Genomic DNA, 16,984 nt, shown 5'->3' with positions numbered 1-16,984 from the left:
GAACTGAGTGAAAATATAACGTTGTTAAAGAAGGCAAGCAGCCTTCTCACAAAATCTGTACTAATTTTTAGGACAATTTATTTCTTTTATTGATTAATGAATTAGAAAACATTTAGAAACAAATATATTAGGTTTTCAGCATTACAATCTTTTCAAAAATGTCTTGTCCACTTTCAGTATGCCTCTTTCACCTTCGAAGTAATATAGTTAATTTAAGAGGTTTTATTAGGCCTGGATCCAGAAATTTCTAACAATTGCTATCCGAGTGAATTTCACTTTTGCTGCTGGAACACAGTAAAATCTTGAGCCAAATTCCATAACGATATCCGGGTGCTACACACAGCACATATAATAAATCTTGCTGCATTTTATACTAATTGCACTGTGGGATTACAGAAGGGACTCAGTGGCCTCTGCAGACATATTCTCATAGAGTTTTTGGTCCATTTTTTTATTATGGTGTTCACAGTGCACATTATGGAATCTATGGGCCCGATTCACAGAACTAACTTAAGAAAAAAATCCTAAACTTACTACTTTTGGTATTCACAGAATGCTCTTACTACTGTTGGTATTCACAGAATGCACTTACTACTTTTGGTATTCACAGAATGGATTTACGACTACTAACTTTACGTCCACACTCGGGCCGGAGATTCTGTCCCGGAGGCGGAGCTTCCGACTCAGAGGCAGGATTTTGCCTTAGGTTAATTCTGTGAATCGGGCCCAATGATTGTAACTGCATAGGTACCATTACAATGGAATTCACAAATTAAGTGGGACTTATAGGGGAATTTGCGACTATGAACATCTCAGGGGGAACAGTGGACCTCTTTGGATCCAAAGAATGGGGAGCCTTAATCATCTTCTGAAGATGGTTGCCCTGGCCATAAGAATTTGCAGAGGGTCTGCAAGACACAGGAACCTCCTGTACATTGCTGAAGCTTGTCAGGTGAAGTCAACAACAACTCTGGTCACTTGAAGCACAGGCATAAGCTAAAGTAGTGCGCACACATCCTCCCAGTTGAGCAAATAAAGGAAAATATGTGGAAGTCCCCGCACTTTGCATGACTGAAGGATTTCCACTACACACACATTGAATTCTGAGATTCCTCTCCTGACATCTTACTGCCTCTTAACTTCCACTTCATCAGAAAGAAATTCTAGATAACCAAAGTGAATTTTGCTCAAGAAAAGGAGAGCAAAGAACAGGAGAGGTAGAGGGGGACAGAAAGAACATACAACACTTTTAAACATGCCTTTTGGCACATATGAAACATGAAAAAACACACACAAGCACCACAGATGCTGCATGGATAATAATTCTGCCAATTTTGATTCTAAGGTCTACAATGTGTGTTTCAAACATGTTACCAACAGATGGCTTCCACGACTGCATTGCGCTGCTCTGAGTATTTATATATTTTCTGAAGGATAAATGGCACTTAAAATGGAGTTAACTTCACATCAATGTGAATGGAAAGAGTAGAGTACCTGCCATGGACACTACAATTCGGCGGTTGGTTACACAAAGACAACTTGGCCAGGGTTGTGTTGTTCTTTTATTCATTGATCCATACAATTCCAGGTATATCATCACTCCTTCTCCCAGCTCTCCTCCCTCGGCCTCATCTCCCTCATACTCTATCTAGCTCCTTGACTCCATCACTCATGCTGTCTCTGCTCCTTCTGTCATGCTCTCGCTCTCTCGCTTTAATCTCATCACCCGCTTTAAGTAATGACTGGGAGGGGCTACCATCTTGCATGGAGTAAAGGTATGCCTTACTACTTTGCTACTTCTGGCTTGTAAACAGTATTCTATCAGACTATGAATTGTAATCTATTCTAAAACCGCTACCTCTGTTGAGGGGCTCAGACAATAGCATTTGGTTGTTAAAACTAACTTGTATTGTTTTACAAAGTGTCATGATGTATGGTCAATAAATAGCAAAACAACAGCTAATTCTGCAAGTCCCTAATCCACTTATACGCATACACTCGGTTCTTACCTATGGCATTTGCGTTGTCTGCTACTTATTCCGGTGCTGCATGTTCTGCTGCAGGGGCTCCACGCACTCCATTCACTCAACTGCTGATCCGGAAATGACATCATACTGGTACATTCTCCAGCTTTGCACCACTGTTCAAAATTGACATCTTTAAAATGGGCGCGTCAACAGATTCATAGCAACATTTATTTTAACATCACATTCATAATGAACGTGGTCACAACTAAAACAATACAAATACATTTCTAAACGAGTGACTAGGTAAAATGTTAAATACAAAGGTGCTCTCATCGCCATTTTAAATGGTACTATGTGCTACATGTTTGCACATGTGATAAAAGATAACATTCAAGTACTGCTGGCCAGAGGAACATATCTAAGTTTGAGTTCCATACAGGGCACGACATTTCAGAGATTATTTTTGTATTATTGTCATTAGAGGTATTCTCAAAACTACAATATACAATAATCCAGCTTTAGAATTTTAAAAGCGTCAGCCTTGCACATTTAAGGGCACATCTGGTCCATGCACTGTTCCTACACATGCAAGGAAACCGTTCTGACAGGTACAATATGAAGAAATCCAACACTACAAGCCCCACCTGCTTTGAAAGGAGGCAACAAAGAGTGGGCACTAACAACAGGATTACCTTCTTGACCCAGGGAGAAACTAGTAGATGCTGGTTTTTCTGCACAGCTTCTAATTTCTGTTTGGCTGGTTACCACACCATATTTAAAAACACCCGTTTACCTTAAAACATTGCACTTCCAAAGAAAATTGTTGCAGAAGTTTAATCGTTGCAAAACCCTGAAGATAAAATACAACAGCAGCAGGGCAGACTACCTCTTACTTGCTGTCCTTGAGTCTTCCAACTGCCATTCATTGGCTTACATCACGCAGAATCCGCTTACATACTAACCCATTATTACATTCTTAGGATTGCATAACGAGTCACCAAGCCCCCAACAGATGCACCGTTTTATTTAACAACAAAACATAATCAAATCAAAGTAATACAACATCTTGAAAATTAAATTTACTTACACTAATATATTTACAATCAACATAAGAATAAAATACAAATACCATAAACAAAACAAAAATAACAATGAGGTTCATACATATTAGGAATTCTCACGTACATAATCTTCTGACTACTTAGGTGGTTTCCCTATTCTCTTGTTACAGCTTCCATCAGCACCATACACATGCAAACTGTCCTTAGTAGTACCCAATAGTTCTATTTCAATGTTAGCATCAACAGCAGCAACAGATGACTACCTATCTGATACTCTATTTTCCCCTTATGACCCTAAATCAGAAACGTAATCGAAAAAAAGAGAGAGAGGAACAGGGAGCTAAATGAAGGTCCAGAGGCTCATGCTCCCGAGTAATGAGTCACTCACTAAAAAGACTTGCTCTTCCTAAAAGAGAATTGTGGGAGAGGTCATTTCAGAAGGAGCGGAAGTCAGCGAGACTGTAACTTGATGCCTTCACACACCCCGAAGAATGTTGTGCTTCATGATAGGGCGGTGCTCCTTGTCGGGCCTGCCCTGCAATGCCCTTTGGGTCCCCCGAAGTGTCACTTTATCAGAGATTTTTTGGTTATGAAGCCATATGATGTGTGCGGGTCAGTGCTAATTCTGTGATAGGTGGGTCGTGAGTTAAAAAGATGACTAGAAGGTATCCTGAGTGAATGAATTTAATAAAAGGGATTCCTCTGTCATGGTTGAAAAACCAAAAGGTTGAGTGCTGCTCAAGGGTAGTTAGGGCCCTAAGTAGCCAAAACATGTTGTGCAATTGTGAGTGAGGTGCATTAGGTCGACATGTTTCGCGCTTTACGTGGACCTAGAGAGGGTGAAAAAAGTATTGATAAGTATGTAGGTAGTGGTGTCATAAATTGAAGTAGTGCCGCCGAAGGGACCTCAGAGGTAGTCCAATCTATTGGATATAGGTAGATTTCCCCATGTGTTAAGCAAGAGCGTGCTAGTTGTCAAAATAGTTATGTTGCCAGGCACAGTCTCTTGCACCTACCTGACCTCTCGGTTGCCTGAATCTCTTTAGTGAATGGCTAAATCAGAAACATCATTAGATGGACAATCAGCAGATACACTTGCCCTCAGTATAGCAGATGACAATGTCAAATATGTTGAATTACCATCAGTATCCGGCACATCATCCAGAGGAGTTTTACTAACAGAAAAATACTCATCCTCAATTTACCTCCATATATCAGAAGTTTCAAACACTACACTATTGAGTTTCCACACTTTTCCATTGCTCAATCTGACTGAATTTCTCAAAACTTCAATTACTTCTTGTGAGTCTTAAAATTGACTCTCACCCAAACACAACAGGTTCACCAACTTTAACATGCACAGCCATGTTACCTTTCTCGGAATCATAATATGATGTACTTTTCCTTTGTTTATCACAAATCTTTTACCTGCCTCTTCCACTGACCACTGTTCTACAACTGTGTGGAGTAACCATCCTGAATTGTACTTAGTTATAGGATTCATCCCTATCGCCATCATAAAGGGGAAATATCTGTGGTTTCATTATTAGTAACTCTAGTAGCCCACAATGTTATACCAAGCTGCATAGCTCAATCAATGTTACTAGTTATGGCCAATTGTACTACTTCTTTGACAACTTGGTTGAACCTCTCGACCATATGTGCCATATATCCTATGATGAACACCAACCCTCTCAAAGTAACGTTTTGCCTTAATAGACATAAATTGTACACCATTGTCACTCTGGATAGTGGCAGGGAAACATTCTGAAACAAAAACTTGAGCACAAAGCTCTAGAACAGAATTTGTGTCTGCCCTCTCAACCTCTTACACCACTGGTTATATTGAAAACAAATCAATAAGAACTACTACCCTCTTTTGTAGGGATCCAATAGGTCCCATAATATCTATTGCAATAGATTCTCAGAGATTAAGATGGACTCAAACTTTCACATATCGGGGGTCAGGCTGTCTGCCATGATTTGTCTGCATTAACAAATTCAAGATCTATTCTCACAAATCTTTCCACAGAAAGGCTTATACCTGGCCACGAAAAAAAAACCTTTTAACAGAAGATTTACTTCTGAGAAGATGTGTTGTTTCGTTCCTCAGGAAGGAGATGCAGAAGTCACACTAAGTCTGGAAGCCACTGGGTCTCACTAAGATCTACAGTTGGGAATCCATTTGTTGGATTTTAATGCCCTCACACACCCTTTCAGGTGTCATGCTTCATCATATGGGCTGCTCCTCATTGGGTCAGTGGTGCAATACCCAACGGGCTCACCTGAAAGAGGGGCACTTTACCGGAGATCTTTTTTCCAAGCAGCCGTTTTGTGAAGTGCGGGTGTGGGGCCAGAAGAGTGTTTTGAAGGGGTTAGAAGGAGCTAGAAACACCGCAGAAATATGGCAGGGTTTTGAGCTTGAGATATGTAACAGATGGCTACAAGATGGGGGTGTTATAGGATTATCGCTTGAGTTTTCGAATGGTTAATGTAATGGAAATACGATTGGCCATGTTAACAGGCTTTTTTATATCTAGCATTAAGAAATTGAACATGTTTAGTATCTGTTGCATTAAGACTGGGAGTGTGCTAACCATGCTAATGGTGATGTTTTTGATTTTTTTGTATTTCAGATACCCCTCACGAAGGGAAGAATTCCCGAAATGCATTGGGTAGTTTTTTTTAATAAAATCATGACATGTGGAAACCTCATTACTCCTGTGCTTTTTTTGAAAGCTTTGCATTATAGTTGAATGAGTAGAAGGAATCGAAAGATAACAAGTGAAAAATTACATGGAGTAAACCATTGATAAAGAGAAGAAAACAAGTGATGAATTTGATTCATTCAGAGATGGATATGACTGTGCAGCTTGTTGGAACCGAATGGGGTTCCTTTGTGTTTCTTCATATTGAAAAGCACAATTGGGCGGAGCGTGGATCAAGTATGCACGTCAATACAGTTCTGAACCAGTTAAACACGAATACGAAAGGAGTACAACGGTGTGCATCATACCACCTCTAATGTTCACTGTTTAGGTCCAAGCCATTCTCTCTCCACTGTGGTATTCCACAAGGTTAATCTTTAAGTCTGACCCTTTTTAATTTGTATGTGTCTCATCTTGCAAGCCTTGTTAGATTTCTTTGGCTCTCTGTACTATCGTACAAAGACCACCCACAGATTATAGTCCAGGTGTCTCCAACCAATCAGTTGCTACTTACCAGTAGCTCCTAGACACCTCCAGAAGAGCTTACAGCCTTGAGTTCTTTTTTAGATAAGAACAAGATCATGTTTTCCTTTTATAGTAAAGGGAAGGCTGTGTTTATTTTACATTATATTCAGGCTGCAGATATCAGAGTCTGATAATGAGCACAGCCAGATTGATGACCCGGGCTGGGGCTGGGGCACATAGCTGAAGCACTGAGGCATTTCACTCTTAAATAAAATTCCTTGTCAACTCAGCACTGGAACTGTGAACAAAATGATGTTTTTGAATATTTTTAAATGGGAGGATATGAAAATAAAAAGTTACCTTTATGATTGAGTTAACTCTTCATTTAAATTTTCTCCCATTTTAAAGTGTCACATTTACAAAAGCTGGCCTCTTGCTCCCAGTGGGCAGTAGACACTGTGCCATAAGTATAAGTGAAACATACAGACTTTTTTTAAATGTAAGAAATTTAAAGAGCAGAAAAATGTTCTATATTATGGACATTTTTGTAAAACATTTTTCTGCACTTTAAATTTCTCCCATAAAATAAAATGATTGTATGTTTGTGTTATACATGTAACAGTACCACATATGGCAGAAAGTATGACCTGTGCTGCAAGTACATATGACCCAGACTTTTAGTGACCCATACAAATATACCCCATTCATACACCTACATTTTCATACATCCCCAGAGACCATGCTCTCACTGACACAAATGGCAGCCCCATCATAGTGCCTTAGGTCAGGGATGTGGAATTCCTATAGCATGACGCTCAGGACATATTGTTAGGTGTCAAGGACAACCAGTTTTCATGTTTATTTTGTCCTTGGGACAAGTAGCCAAACCCTCTACGACACAGACCCTTAGTTTGCCAGATTACAGTATCTTGTTATGAATCAGGGAAGGGAATTGTCTGCGGTTAAGATATTTTTTGTATACATGTGTTAATCCTTGTTGAACATGTATTTATGGATCATAAATACAAAAATATTATTAGGGTGAGCGCTGTAGGGAAAATGTTGTAAGCTCAGACTGCACTACTGACAGTGTTTCCAGTATAAAAATGTGCATGCATGTGTGCAAAGTTTAACAAATTAAGGGTATGTATAATGCTTCCAGGATGTCCTCTGATTAGATGCAAATATAGGCAAAAGCTTGAAAGCAAGATTGAGGATTCTTTGCAACTAGGAAAAAAACGTTTTGCTAAATTACTGTTATTTTAGGTACCATTTCTTTGAAGCATCATTTCGTAAAATGTTGATGCATGCTAGTATTTTCCCAAAATTTTGATAGTGGAAAATCAGTGTAATCAGTTTCAACAAAATCATATGAAACATGAAAATAAACAGGCATTGGCAAAGCCAATAGGTATGACACTGTTGGTCCGCATTTTGGTTTTGTCAATGCATGTCTTGTTTTGACATGTTTTTTGTAAAACGTTATTGTTGTGGGAGCTGCTGGGCCCTTATCATTATAACAAGCATTGGAATAGGCAAAACTATTTTTGGTATAAAAAAAAACACATTGCCACAGTAGTCAGTCAGTTCCTGGCACTGAACAAAACTACTGTGCATGCCAATATGCTCCTTGTGAAAGAGCAGAATGTGGTCACTCACAGTGAAGCCAGCCTGTAGATATATATATATATATATATAGAGAGAGAGTAAGAGATAGAAGTTTAATAGAAACAAAAGGTCTTGGTTAACGCCAGACCAAAATAGGGGCCCAATTCTTAAAGAAAGTCACAAAAGTGTGAAAGGACAGTTTTCATTAACTCTCAAGAATTTACAGAAGTAGGCCAGGAAATCACACTCCTAGAAAATATTTGTGAACTGCATTTTAGTACAAGCAAATATGCATGTGTAAAATTGCTTATGCAGAAATCTCTTACGCTGTAACAAGTTCACTCTTACACCAACCACTTTTTTCTCGAGCCCTGGAAGGAGTTTTACTTCTGCTCTTGTCAGGAGTAAATTTCAAACCTTTCTCTGTATGGGAAAATATTAGAAATGAGCTGATGAAAACCCATAAGATATGCACGTTAATAGGTTTGCACAGACTCAAAAGGGCACTTTAATCATGGGGAAATATTGCTTACAACTACCTCCAGATCTGCAGAAAGGTTGCAACATAAGGGAATTGCTAGGTTTCAAACCCTACTTTTGCATGAGCCCTGGTATAATCAGAGAGGCTATTATCAGCGCTCTTATATAATGAGATTGCTTCCATAATTTATCGTCGCTCTACATGGCATCAAAATGACAAGTGGATTTTGTTACAGGACAAGTAGATTTATGAAGCAACATGTCTCATGGATAAGTAGATATTTTAATAAATTCCTCACCTCTGCCCTAGTCAAAATATTTTGCTCAAACCATAGTATCTAACTCTATGGACAATAGGTTTAAAGTCAATTAAGTCAGGTGTGCGGGTGTCTGGTAACAATGGATGAGTTGTTAAGCCTTCAGTAGCTGATGATGATTTTCACTGATCAGAAGTAGCTCTCACTACACAAAAGGTAAGAGATCCCCTTTATAGTCACTATCACTGATGACACTCAATTAGTTGACTCTGCAAGACGTAGGGAGATGGACAAAATCAAACTGTCTCAAATTGAATGAAGAGAAGACAGAGGTTGTGCTATTTGGTTGGGATTTAACTATATGGTACAAAGCCTGGCGGCCGGGGAAGATGGAAACCCTATAAGTGTCAGTCAAATCTACTAGAAATTTAGGAGTTGCCTTTGATAGCTCGTTATCATTCAAAATGCATATCAGTCACAGTTACCTGCTATGCCATTTTATGCTCACTATGGAAATTATTTTCTTTTATCACAATCTTATCACATAAGACAGTTATCTAAACTTTAATCGCCCTCCATCTTGACTATTGTAACACTCTTTATCTGGGGATAAATAAGGTGCTGCAACCCAGACTTCAGGTGGTGCAGAAAATGGCATCTCACCTTATTCTCAACATACCTAGACATCAAATCTGTTTCTAAGGCACTATCTAGGCTTCATTGACTACCGGTAACAAAGGGGCATGCTTAAATTATTAGGCAAAGGACAAAAAGTGCTTTACAACTCTGGTCTCCAGGATGTATCGCTTGAAGTTTATTTGGTACATCCCTGAGCACCATCTTAGGTCCCTTAGCTGGCGAGATGTGGTGGTACTTAGAGTTAAACAAAGAAAATAGGGAGGGAAATCTTTGTCTTACATCAAGCCGAAGCTCTGGAATCCTTTCGTTTCGAATATTAAATCCTCAGGAAGTCATTACCTTTTTAGGAAACGTTTCAAGACCTGGCTTTTCCCTTATGATCGTTGTATCAAATAGGCTTAAATTGATCTCTGGCTGAAGGGCTTGCAGCGCCAAGAAGCCTTGGGTAGAAGAGTGCTTTACAAGTTACTTTCTTTCATTCATTTAACGTGCCCACGAGTTACTGCCAGTTACCAAGATACACCTGTGTGAACTTGTTTATTTTGTTTAGGCATCTTTTTGGTGCTTGCAGGATCAGTATTCACCATCCCCCTTCTAAAAAGTATGACAGGAAGAGGTAAACTGAATCCTTTGGGGGAAGATTAGCCTGGTAGGTGGGAGGTAACCCCGCCATTCTGCATCCCTCAGTTGGTACAAAGACTATCTGGTGCCAAAGTGTAAAACCCCATCTCAAGAGGAGCCTATGAACTGCACCATTCCTCTTTTGGACACCAATCCTTGAGCTTTCTACGCCTGCAGCAGGAACACTGGAGAAGAACCCTCCAATCTTCCCCCTCAATCTATGGACCAAAATGCCAGGAAAGCAAGTTCTGCACCCATTCTGTTTCTCACTTTTCTTCCCTGGTGGTTAAGTGGGCTTTTTGCTCTCCTTGGAGTGGGCAGATGGAGGTAAACCCATAATCTGCTCACCCAGGAGGTCAAAAAGCATATGAGACCACCAGGACAAAAGTAAACTTAAAAACAAATATATGGGGTGGGGATCTGTCCTATTTTGACACTGAGCAACCTCCCAAGTACTATGGGCTAAGACAGTTTTTCTCCTACTCCTAGAGAGCAGATTGGACATTAAACACAAATCCGCCCACCAGGGGAAAGAAAGACCACCAGAGACCTGGGCACAAAAGTGAGAAATGTAATGGGGTGGGGAGCCTGATATTCTTGGCATTAGGCAGTACACCCAGTCAAGTAGTCTGCCCCCAGAGGGTGGCAGAATGAGTGTTTCCTTCTTTCTGCTGCTCCATATGACCATAATAACCATAATAATCTCTTTATTGTTTGATTAATTAAAATTATAATAATTAAAAACAGTACTTCTTGTATGCAAAAAAGTTTAAAAAAGGCAATCATTGATACAAAGTAGTTTAAAACGGGTGATTTTCTTGCTAAAAGTTTATTGGGGCAGGATGTCCCTGATGATTAAATGGTTGTGATTGTCCGTGTTTCTGATTTATCTGATGTAAAGCGTAAGCTGACTATGGCAGTGTCATTATTGTTGAGGGCGGACAAAAAACGGCCAAACATTAACATTCTAAAAGATTAAATAAAGGTTAGTAAAACAGTAAAAACGAGGCAGCGTTTTAGGGAATCAGTTCAGAATGTTTAAGAGTTTTTTAGTGGCATGGGTGACATCATAGAAGTACAGGTTGCGGCGGGGGTGCTTCCAAACCTATAATTCCAAGGTTTTTGGCTACTCTTGTGACGAATATGGTAAACCGGATGTTGAGCATCGTGTTTACTGAGTTCATGGCAGCTATGATGGCTTTTTGACACGACCGAACTCCAAGTTTGTTCCCTTCACCCTGCAACAGGGACCTTCTATTGTTAAACAGTGGGGGACAGGCACAAACCACATGCTCAAATGATTCCGCGTTGTAGCCGCACCCCCTGCGCTCGGTGTTATCACTTGAACAACGCCATTCAGGTAAGTGAATTAAAAAAGGCCATTTGACCATTCTCAGCGCCTTAAACCTTTTCTTCCATGAAAGTGCATAGGTGCTTGATAGGTAAAGTGCTTCGGCCCCTGGCTTAAATTCCGAGATAACTGTCCAGGCGTGTTTTCTTTTGGACAATTTTGCCCTGTCTGTGTGAAAGGACCAGAGTCAAACACTTCTCTTGATGGAGAATTTTAGAGGTAAACAGCCATTACAACGCAGCTGTTACCCTGCAAGTCATTACATCGCATGTAATGGCATGTGTGGTATTGCTATACGATGTAATGAGTCATTTTTGTTTTAGAGAATGCTGGGGTGGGTTTGTTCCCCAGTATTCTTCTACATCAAGTAATTGCAGGGAGTGTTCCAGGTGGCGTCAATGTTTTTGGCCAATTTGGCAGATCAATATTTCTTTCCACAGCCGGGCCTCCAGGCTCCCTTCCTGGGAATTGAGTAATCTATTGCACAGCTTGATAAACGTGCCGGCCTCAATGGTCTAATAGGCTGAATTTGAGCCTAACCTGGGCTGGTGAAGAAGATCTCGGGAGGTGCCATACTCGTTTGAAGATTCTGGTTGGTATTTTGTTCAGTATGTTGAAGTTGGTCCACAGCATGATCTCTTGACCGTATGATAGATAACTTATAATCTTAGCTTTCATTACTGTTAACAGCGGGGATAGGCTCGGGCCGAGTAGCTGTTTCACAAGCTTTGTCAGTGCAGCCTCAAGTGACAGGGATTTTGCCCTGCCCACTTCTTTCTGTTTTTGGAAAGTTCCTTTAGAGTCCAAGAAAATCCCAAGGTATATATAGGATGACACTGCTTCACTGTTTTTACCATAAAAGAACCACCTGCCATTCAGCTGCTTCAACTTCCCACAGGTTATTGACTTTGTTTTTGATAGATTCCAGGGCGTTACTTATTGTGTAGGGGAGCAGCTGATCAAGTAGTCTTTGTAGTCCGACCCTTGTGTGGCTCAATAAAACAAATCGTCAGCGTATAGCAAGTTGGTAATATGGGTTTCACCCAACTGAGAAGGGTGGGAATTAACGTTGTCCGTAAATTAAGATAAATCGGAGACAATAAGATTAAAAAGGAGGGGGGCCAACACACACCCTTGTTTAACACCACAGGAAGTCTGTATTTTTCTTGACACATGGGATCTCTCTCCCAGCTTTATACGGATCCATGTGTTTGGGTGGAGTTGGATTATGGCCTTTAAAAGGATGTGGTAGTCCACATTTCTGCAGTTTTTGACAGAGCCAGCCTCTCAGGACCCGATCATAGGCTGCTTTAAAGTCAACAAAGTAACAGCGTAGTGGCATTCTTTGAGCCGCTGCTTTTTCCATCAGTACAGATAGTGCAAGTAAGTTACTTGTGGTTCCTGATTAGGCAACAAAACCAGTCTGATTAAAATGTAGGCACTGTGTTTTATGTGCCCAGGATGATAGTTCTTCGAGCTGTAGGCTGACGTAATGTTTGGATTCAACGTCTAGAAGAGTTATCATCTTGTATTTTTTAGGGTCCATTCTCCTGCCTCCTTTATAGATGGGATGAATTATGGCTCCCTTCCATGACTCTGGTATGTTATGGTAGAGCCAGCAGTATGAAAACAGGAGGGCCAAGTGTTCAGACCACAATTTGGAGTCTGCTTTGAAAAGGGCCCGGGGCAGGCCATTAGGGCCGGGAGCTCCGTTTAACCGTACGTTACTGATAATGCATGCAATTTTATTTCTGAGTACTTCTGGATCCCCCATAATCTTTGTCAGGAAATAGTTTGGCTAGTTCACTGTGCCGATGGTAGTGACGGCCTGGAAGGGGATGACCAGTTTGTTTTGCACTGCTGGCTTGCCATTGCTTGTTGGTTCTAATAGTGACTGCTCTGGTGACTGGAGGATCGGTCATCTCTGATTTTATGCTCTTTGAAGTGGTTTGTTAAAAAGAGGGCCCATTCTTCCTCGCTTATATTTGCGCTGCCTTGTCCACTTGCACCGAGTGACCTCCTATTCACGAGCTACCAAAATAAATTTGAATCGGAGTTTTTGCTTGCATGTACTAATTTCAGCCAAAACTGGTCCGCCACTTTTTGTTTGTCTCTGTGGATAGACAATCTGAATGCTTTTTGAGCTTGCTTGTATTTGTAAAATAGATGGGCATCTCCCTGGCACTTCCTGGCATGGCGTAGGGCAGAGTTTCTTTGAGTTTTTAATTTTTTGGTCTCTGTTGTGATACGTAATTAATTGAGTGTTGATAAATTTCATGACGAAGATGGGAATTCACGAAGTAATCGGTTTCCTAGAGCATCCCATACGTCTGTTGGTGCGACGACCCCTTCGTGCCAGACAGATAACAGGGATCTGAATTCTTCCATTGTTATGGGAATTGAACGGTCTGTCCATTTCAATCACTGTGTAAGTGTCAGTTAGCCTGTGGCCCATGGACAAGTGGTGGGCGACATAGAAGGATAGACTTATTATCAGGGGATGATGTTCGCTCTCACCCGATGTTGCAATGCAATAATTCTCTATCAAAGGGAGCATTTTGTTGTTGCCTAAATTAAAATCCAGAAATGAGTGGGTATGGCCATTTGTTCTTGTCCAAGCTGGTGGAGTGTCCGTGGGGAAGGGGCCATTCAATTCAGTAAAGCCCACATTGCTGAATTGAAGAACAATGTATTCTCCCAGTTTGGACGGCCTGTTACCTGCAGGTATCCATTGCACCGCGAGGTGTGGTGGAACCGCTAGGGATGTGTCAACAAAGTCAATGTTCGCTTAGTAGGTTGTTTATAATTTCAATCAGACCGTCCAATTTGGGCTTTTTCTCTGTGGTGTAGGGAGAAATGTTAGATTTTGAGCAAGAGCAGCTGTCTGCCCGAATTGGGGCTTCCAACCCCAATGCCGGCGATCCAATCTTGGTTGATTTCTAACTGATTAATGTGTAGAGATAATTTGCAGGCAGCATAGATCGAAAGCCCGCCTCACAGTCTGCCATGCTTGTACTGTCTTGAGGTGGGGGAACTGAATTCCAGATAACCTTCTTTAGGGATACTTGTCGCTGACCAGGTTTTCTGAAGGAGTGTGATATCATATTTTTTTAAGAATTCAAGCGCATCAAAAGATTGAGATTTAGTGGAAAAGCTGTTCATTTTCCAGGAACATCTTGTTATGCTGGTATAAATGTTATTTCAGTCTTTCAGACCCTGGGACAGAGCGGCTGGCAGCCAGGTCCAGGTGTCCCTCGTTGTAGTTTGACGTTCTGCTACTGGTTCATCATTTTCAGCTGAAGAGCGGCTTCGAGCTGAATTTAATACTGAAAAAGGAGGAATTACTGGATTATTGCAGATTGCCGGGGTAGTTTCTAATATTGATGGATACCAGAGATTGCTAGGTGTTAGTTTGATGCCTCAGTTGTTGAATTGGTTGGCTTTTAATTGGACAAGCTCCTTTATGACCTTGGACACTAGTGTAAATAGGGTTGATTCAGTTACTCGGTTGCTGGCGTGGGTTTTAATTAGATTGAAATTATATCATTAGATTCCAAATTACACAGTTCAGGGATTGATTTGCAAAGTCTGAGAATGTTCCCTCGATTTAAAACATCATGCTGGCCTTGAGAGGTATACTCCGGAGTTAACAGCAGTTTGGTCTGGGAGCTGACTGTGGCCAGGCTGTGCTCTATTGCAATAGCTGGGGGCTCGGACAATTTTGGGGTTTGTACCTTTCTCCATTGGCGAGTGGGCGGTTGTTGCAGAATAGATGCTTGAGCTGAGCTGAGATGGTTCAAAGTCACTATGTTTGTGACTGTTTTGCACAAGGTCTCCAGGTCAGATCGCTTTGGTAGTGCTGCCTGAGGTCTGTGTTCGCCATCTTTTTTGGGTTACCTGTAAGATGTTGAGGAACCGCCGATCTATGCACAAGTCTGGTCTTGCCAGTTGGTGGTGAAGAGGAGGTTCTAGTGCCGGGGTTCATCCCTAGATGATTCACAGCAGGGGCTTGCTCCTGAACAAATAGATTCCAGCTCCATGTTAGTTTGTGATCGACCATTCCCTGATGTCGCTGGGAATGTTGTCTTCAGTGGGTATCTTGGAGCCGTCTGCGACTGTACTGCTGGCGAACGGTTGACTTTTGGAGTTGGTTTTTTAAGCAATAGGTGATTGATAAGCTGGGGACGGACTGCTAGTGATGCTGGAAGTAGTGAATGAACCCGATGGAGTGATGGGTTTGTTTTTTTAAAAGTTGCTGCTGATTGTGTTTTACGATTCAACTATATGACTGTTGCAATTTTTCAGATTTTTTTTTTCCGGCTTAGACAGCTTATGCACTTGCGGTAAACTTGTTGTTCTGACAACGTCTGTATAAGCACATTCTGTTGCCCTATTACCTGAGTTTGCCCTGAAACGTTTAAGTCCAAGTTAACCAACAAATGTTGGTGAGTCGAAGAACTTTTTGAGATTGTTGTAATTTAGCAATGATTAGGTTAAGCATTAGCAGAAGACATCGTGTATCTAGAGACTATCTTGTCCATTTTACGGAATCCATTTTGTGTTTCTATCGGCCATTTTGTTTGCCATGTGCTCTGTCTTACCTTCATGTTAACTGCTCTTGATTTCTGCCTCGAGACGAGATATATTTAGCGTCTTCTGCTTTGCACATGCTCAGTTGAGCTTATAGCTGTCCCCAACTTGTAACTGTCAGGATGTGTCCACCAGAATTAGCTAACTGTTAGCCCTTCGCACTTGTTGCTAGCACACTCTCTGTATTACCTTATATGTATTTGAAACCAGCATTCTGTACCTTGTACTGCCCTCATTTGAGCCCCTGTGTGGGTATAAAAGGACCAAGCTCCTTCCAGTCAGTGTGTTACTTCATACATTGCCGAAGGGTGTTGTGTGAATGTAGTTCCACCTCATGAGGTTTAATAAACTTTGTCTTTTCTATTCCAGTTTCTGTGCCAACTTCTTTCTATTGGTCTGAGGACTCTGTGCAGAGAAGGAAGAACCCCCAGCACTGGTAGGCCTTGCTGAGGCTCACTACTACAAATTGGCTCATCGGTGACTCGGATGCCCGAAGGACTGGTTGAGACGAAGGATTGGAATCTCGCTTTTGGACACGATCGCTGCCTGAGAAGACCCGAGTCTTGGCACCCACAGCGTTTTTCCTTTCTTTCTGATCTGACCATCCAGGTGGCGCCGGTCCGCGAATGAGATCTCTTCTGTTAATTCGCCGTGCCGAGACCATTTGGTCGATTTGAGAACTTGGCAGTTGGAACCTTGACACCATTTGATTGGAAAGAGCCGTTCTACGGCACTTGCTGTTGGTTTTGATGCCTTTGATTGGTAAGGTAGTTTAGTAACACTTACTGCGGCTTTGTTTGAAAGATTGGCCAATATTGAATCTCGTTTGATAAATATATATATGTGTTGCAATACATATAGGCAGGTAATGAGGAGATTTTTCTCTATTTAAAATTGTTTGAACAGGCAACGTACGAAGAATACCTTAAGCGCTACTTTTGATTATAATACTGCATATTTTGCACTATTTTTGGCATGCCTGTTTCCAGCACACTTCGTAGGATGTGTTGCTTTTGTAGTGGTACCGATTTGAGACTCGACGAAGCACAACCAGCCCCCCAGGAGGGGACGCCTAATAGGGATATGTATATTAAGTATGGTATTTTGTCCATAATCTACAGCACGTTATGGAACAAATACACTCGTAAAGATCCTGAGTTGCGTTGGCCTATGCATGGGTCATTTGATTTACAAAAGATTCAGTATGTGGAGCAACGGATGTTTAAGCGAAAGGCTA

At 41.2% G+C, this 16,984-nt stretch overlaps 1 protein-coding gene across 1 annotated transcript in view; it reads right to left on the bottom strand.

Annotated features, from left to right (window-relative positions):
* ADAMTS19 (ADAM metallopeptidase with thrombospondin type 1 motif 19) overlaps nt 1-16,984 on the bottom strand; it is a 1,315,906-nt gene that overhangs the window by 466,274 nt on the left and 832,648 nt on the right. Inside the window, exon 12 of the mRNA XM_078675613.1 lies at nt 2,010-2,140. Coding sequence (XP_078531739.1) covers nt 2,010-2,140 — 131 coding nt within the window. The remainder of the gene's footprint in view (nt 1-2,009; nt 2,141-16,984) is intronic.

The sequence above is a fragment of the Lissotriton helveticus genome, chromosome 2_1 (assembly GCF_964261635.1).
Source record: "Lissotriton helveticus chromosome 2_1, aLisHel1.1, whole genome shotgun sequence".
NCBI lineage: Eukaryota > Metazoa > Chordata > Amphibia > Caudata > Salamandridae > Lissotriton > Lissotriton helveticus.
The sequence above is the reverse complement of the archived record's forward strand: the minus strand, read 5'-3'. Positions and strand labels throughout refer to the sequence as shown.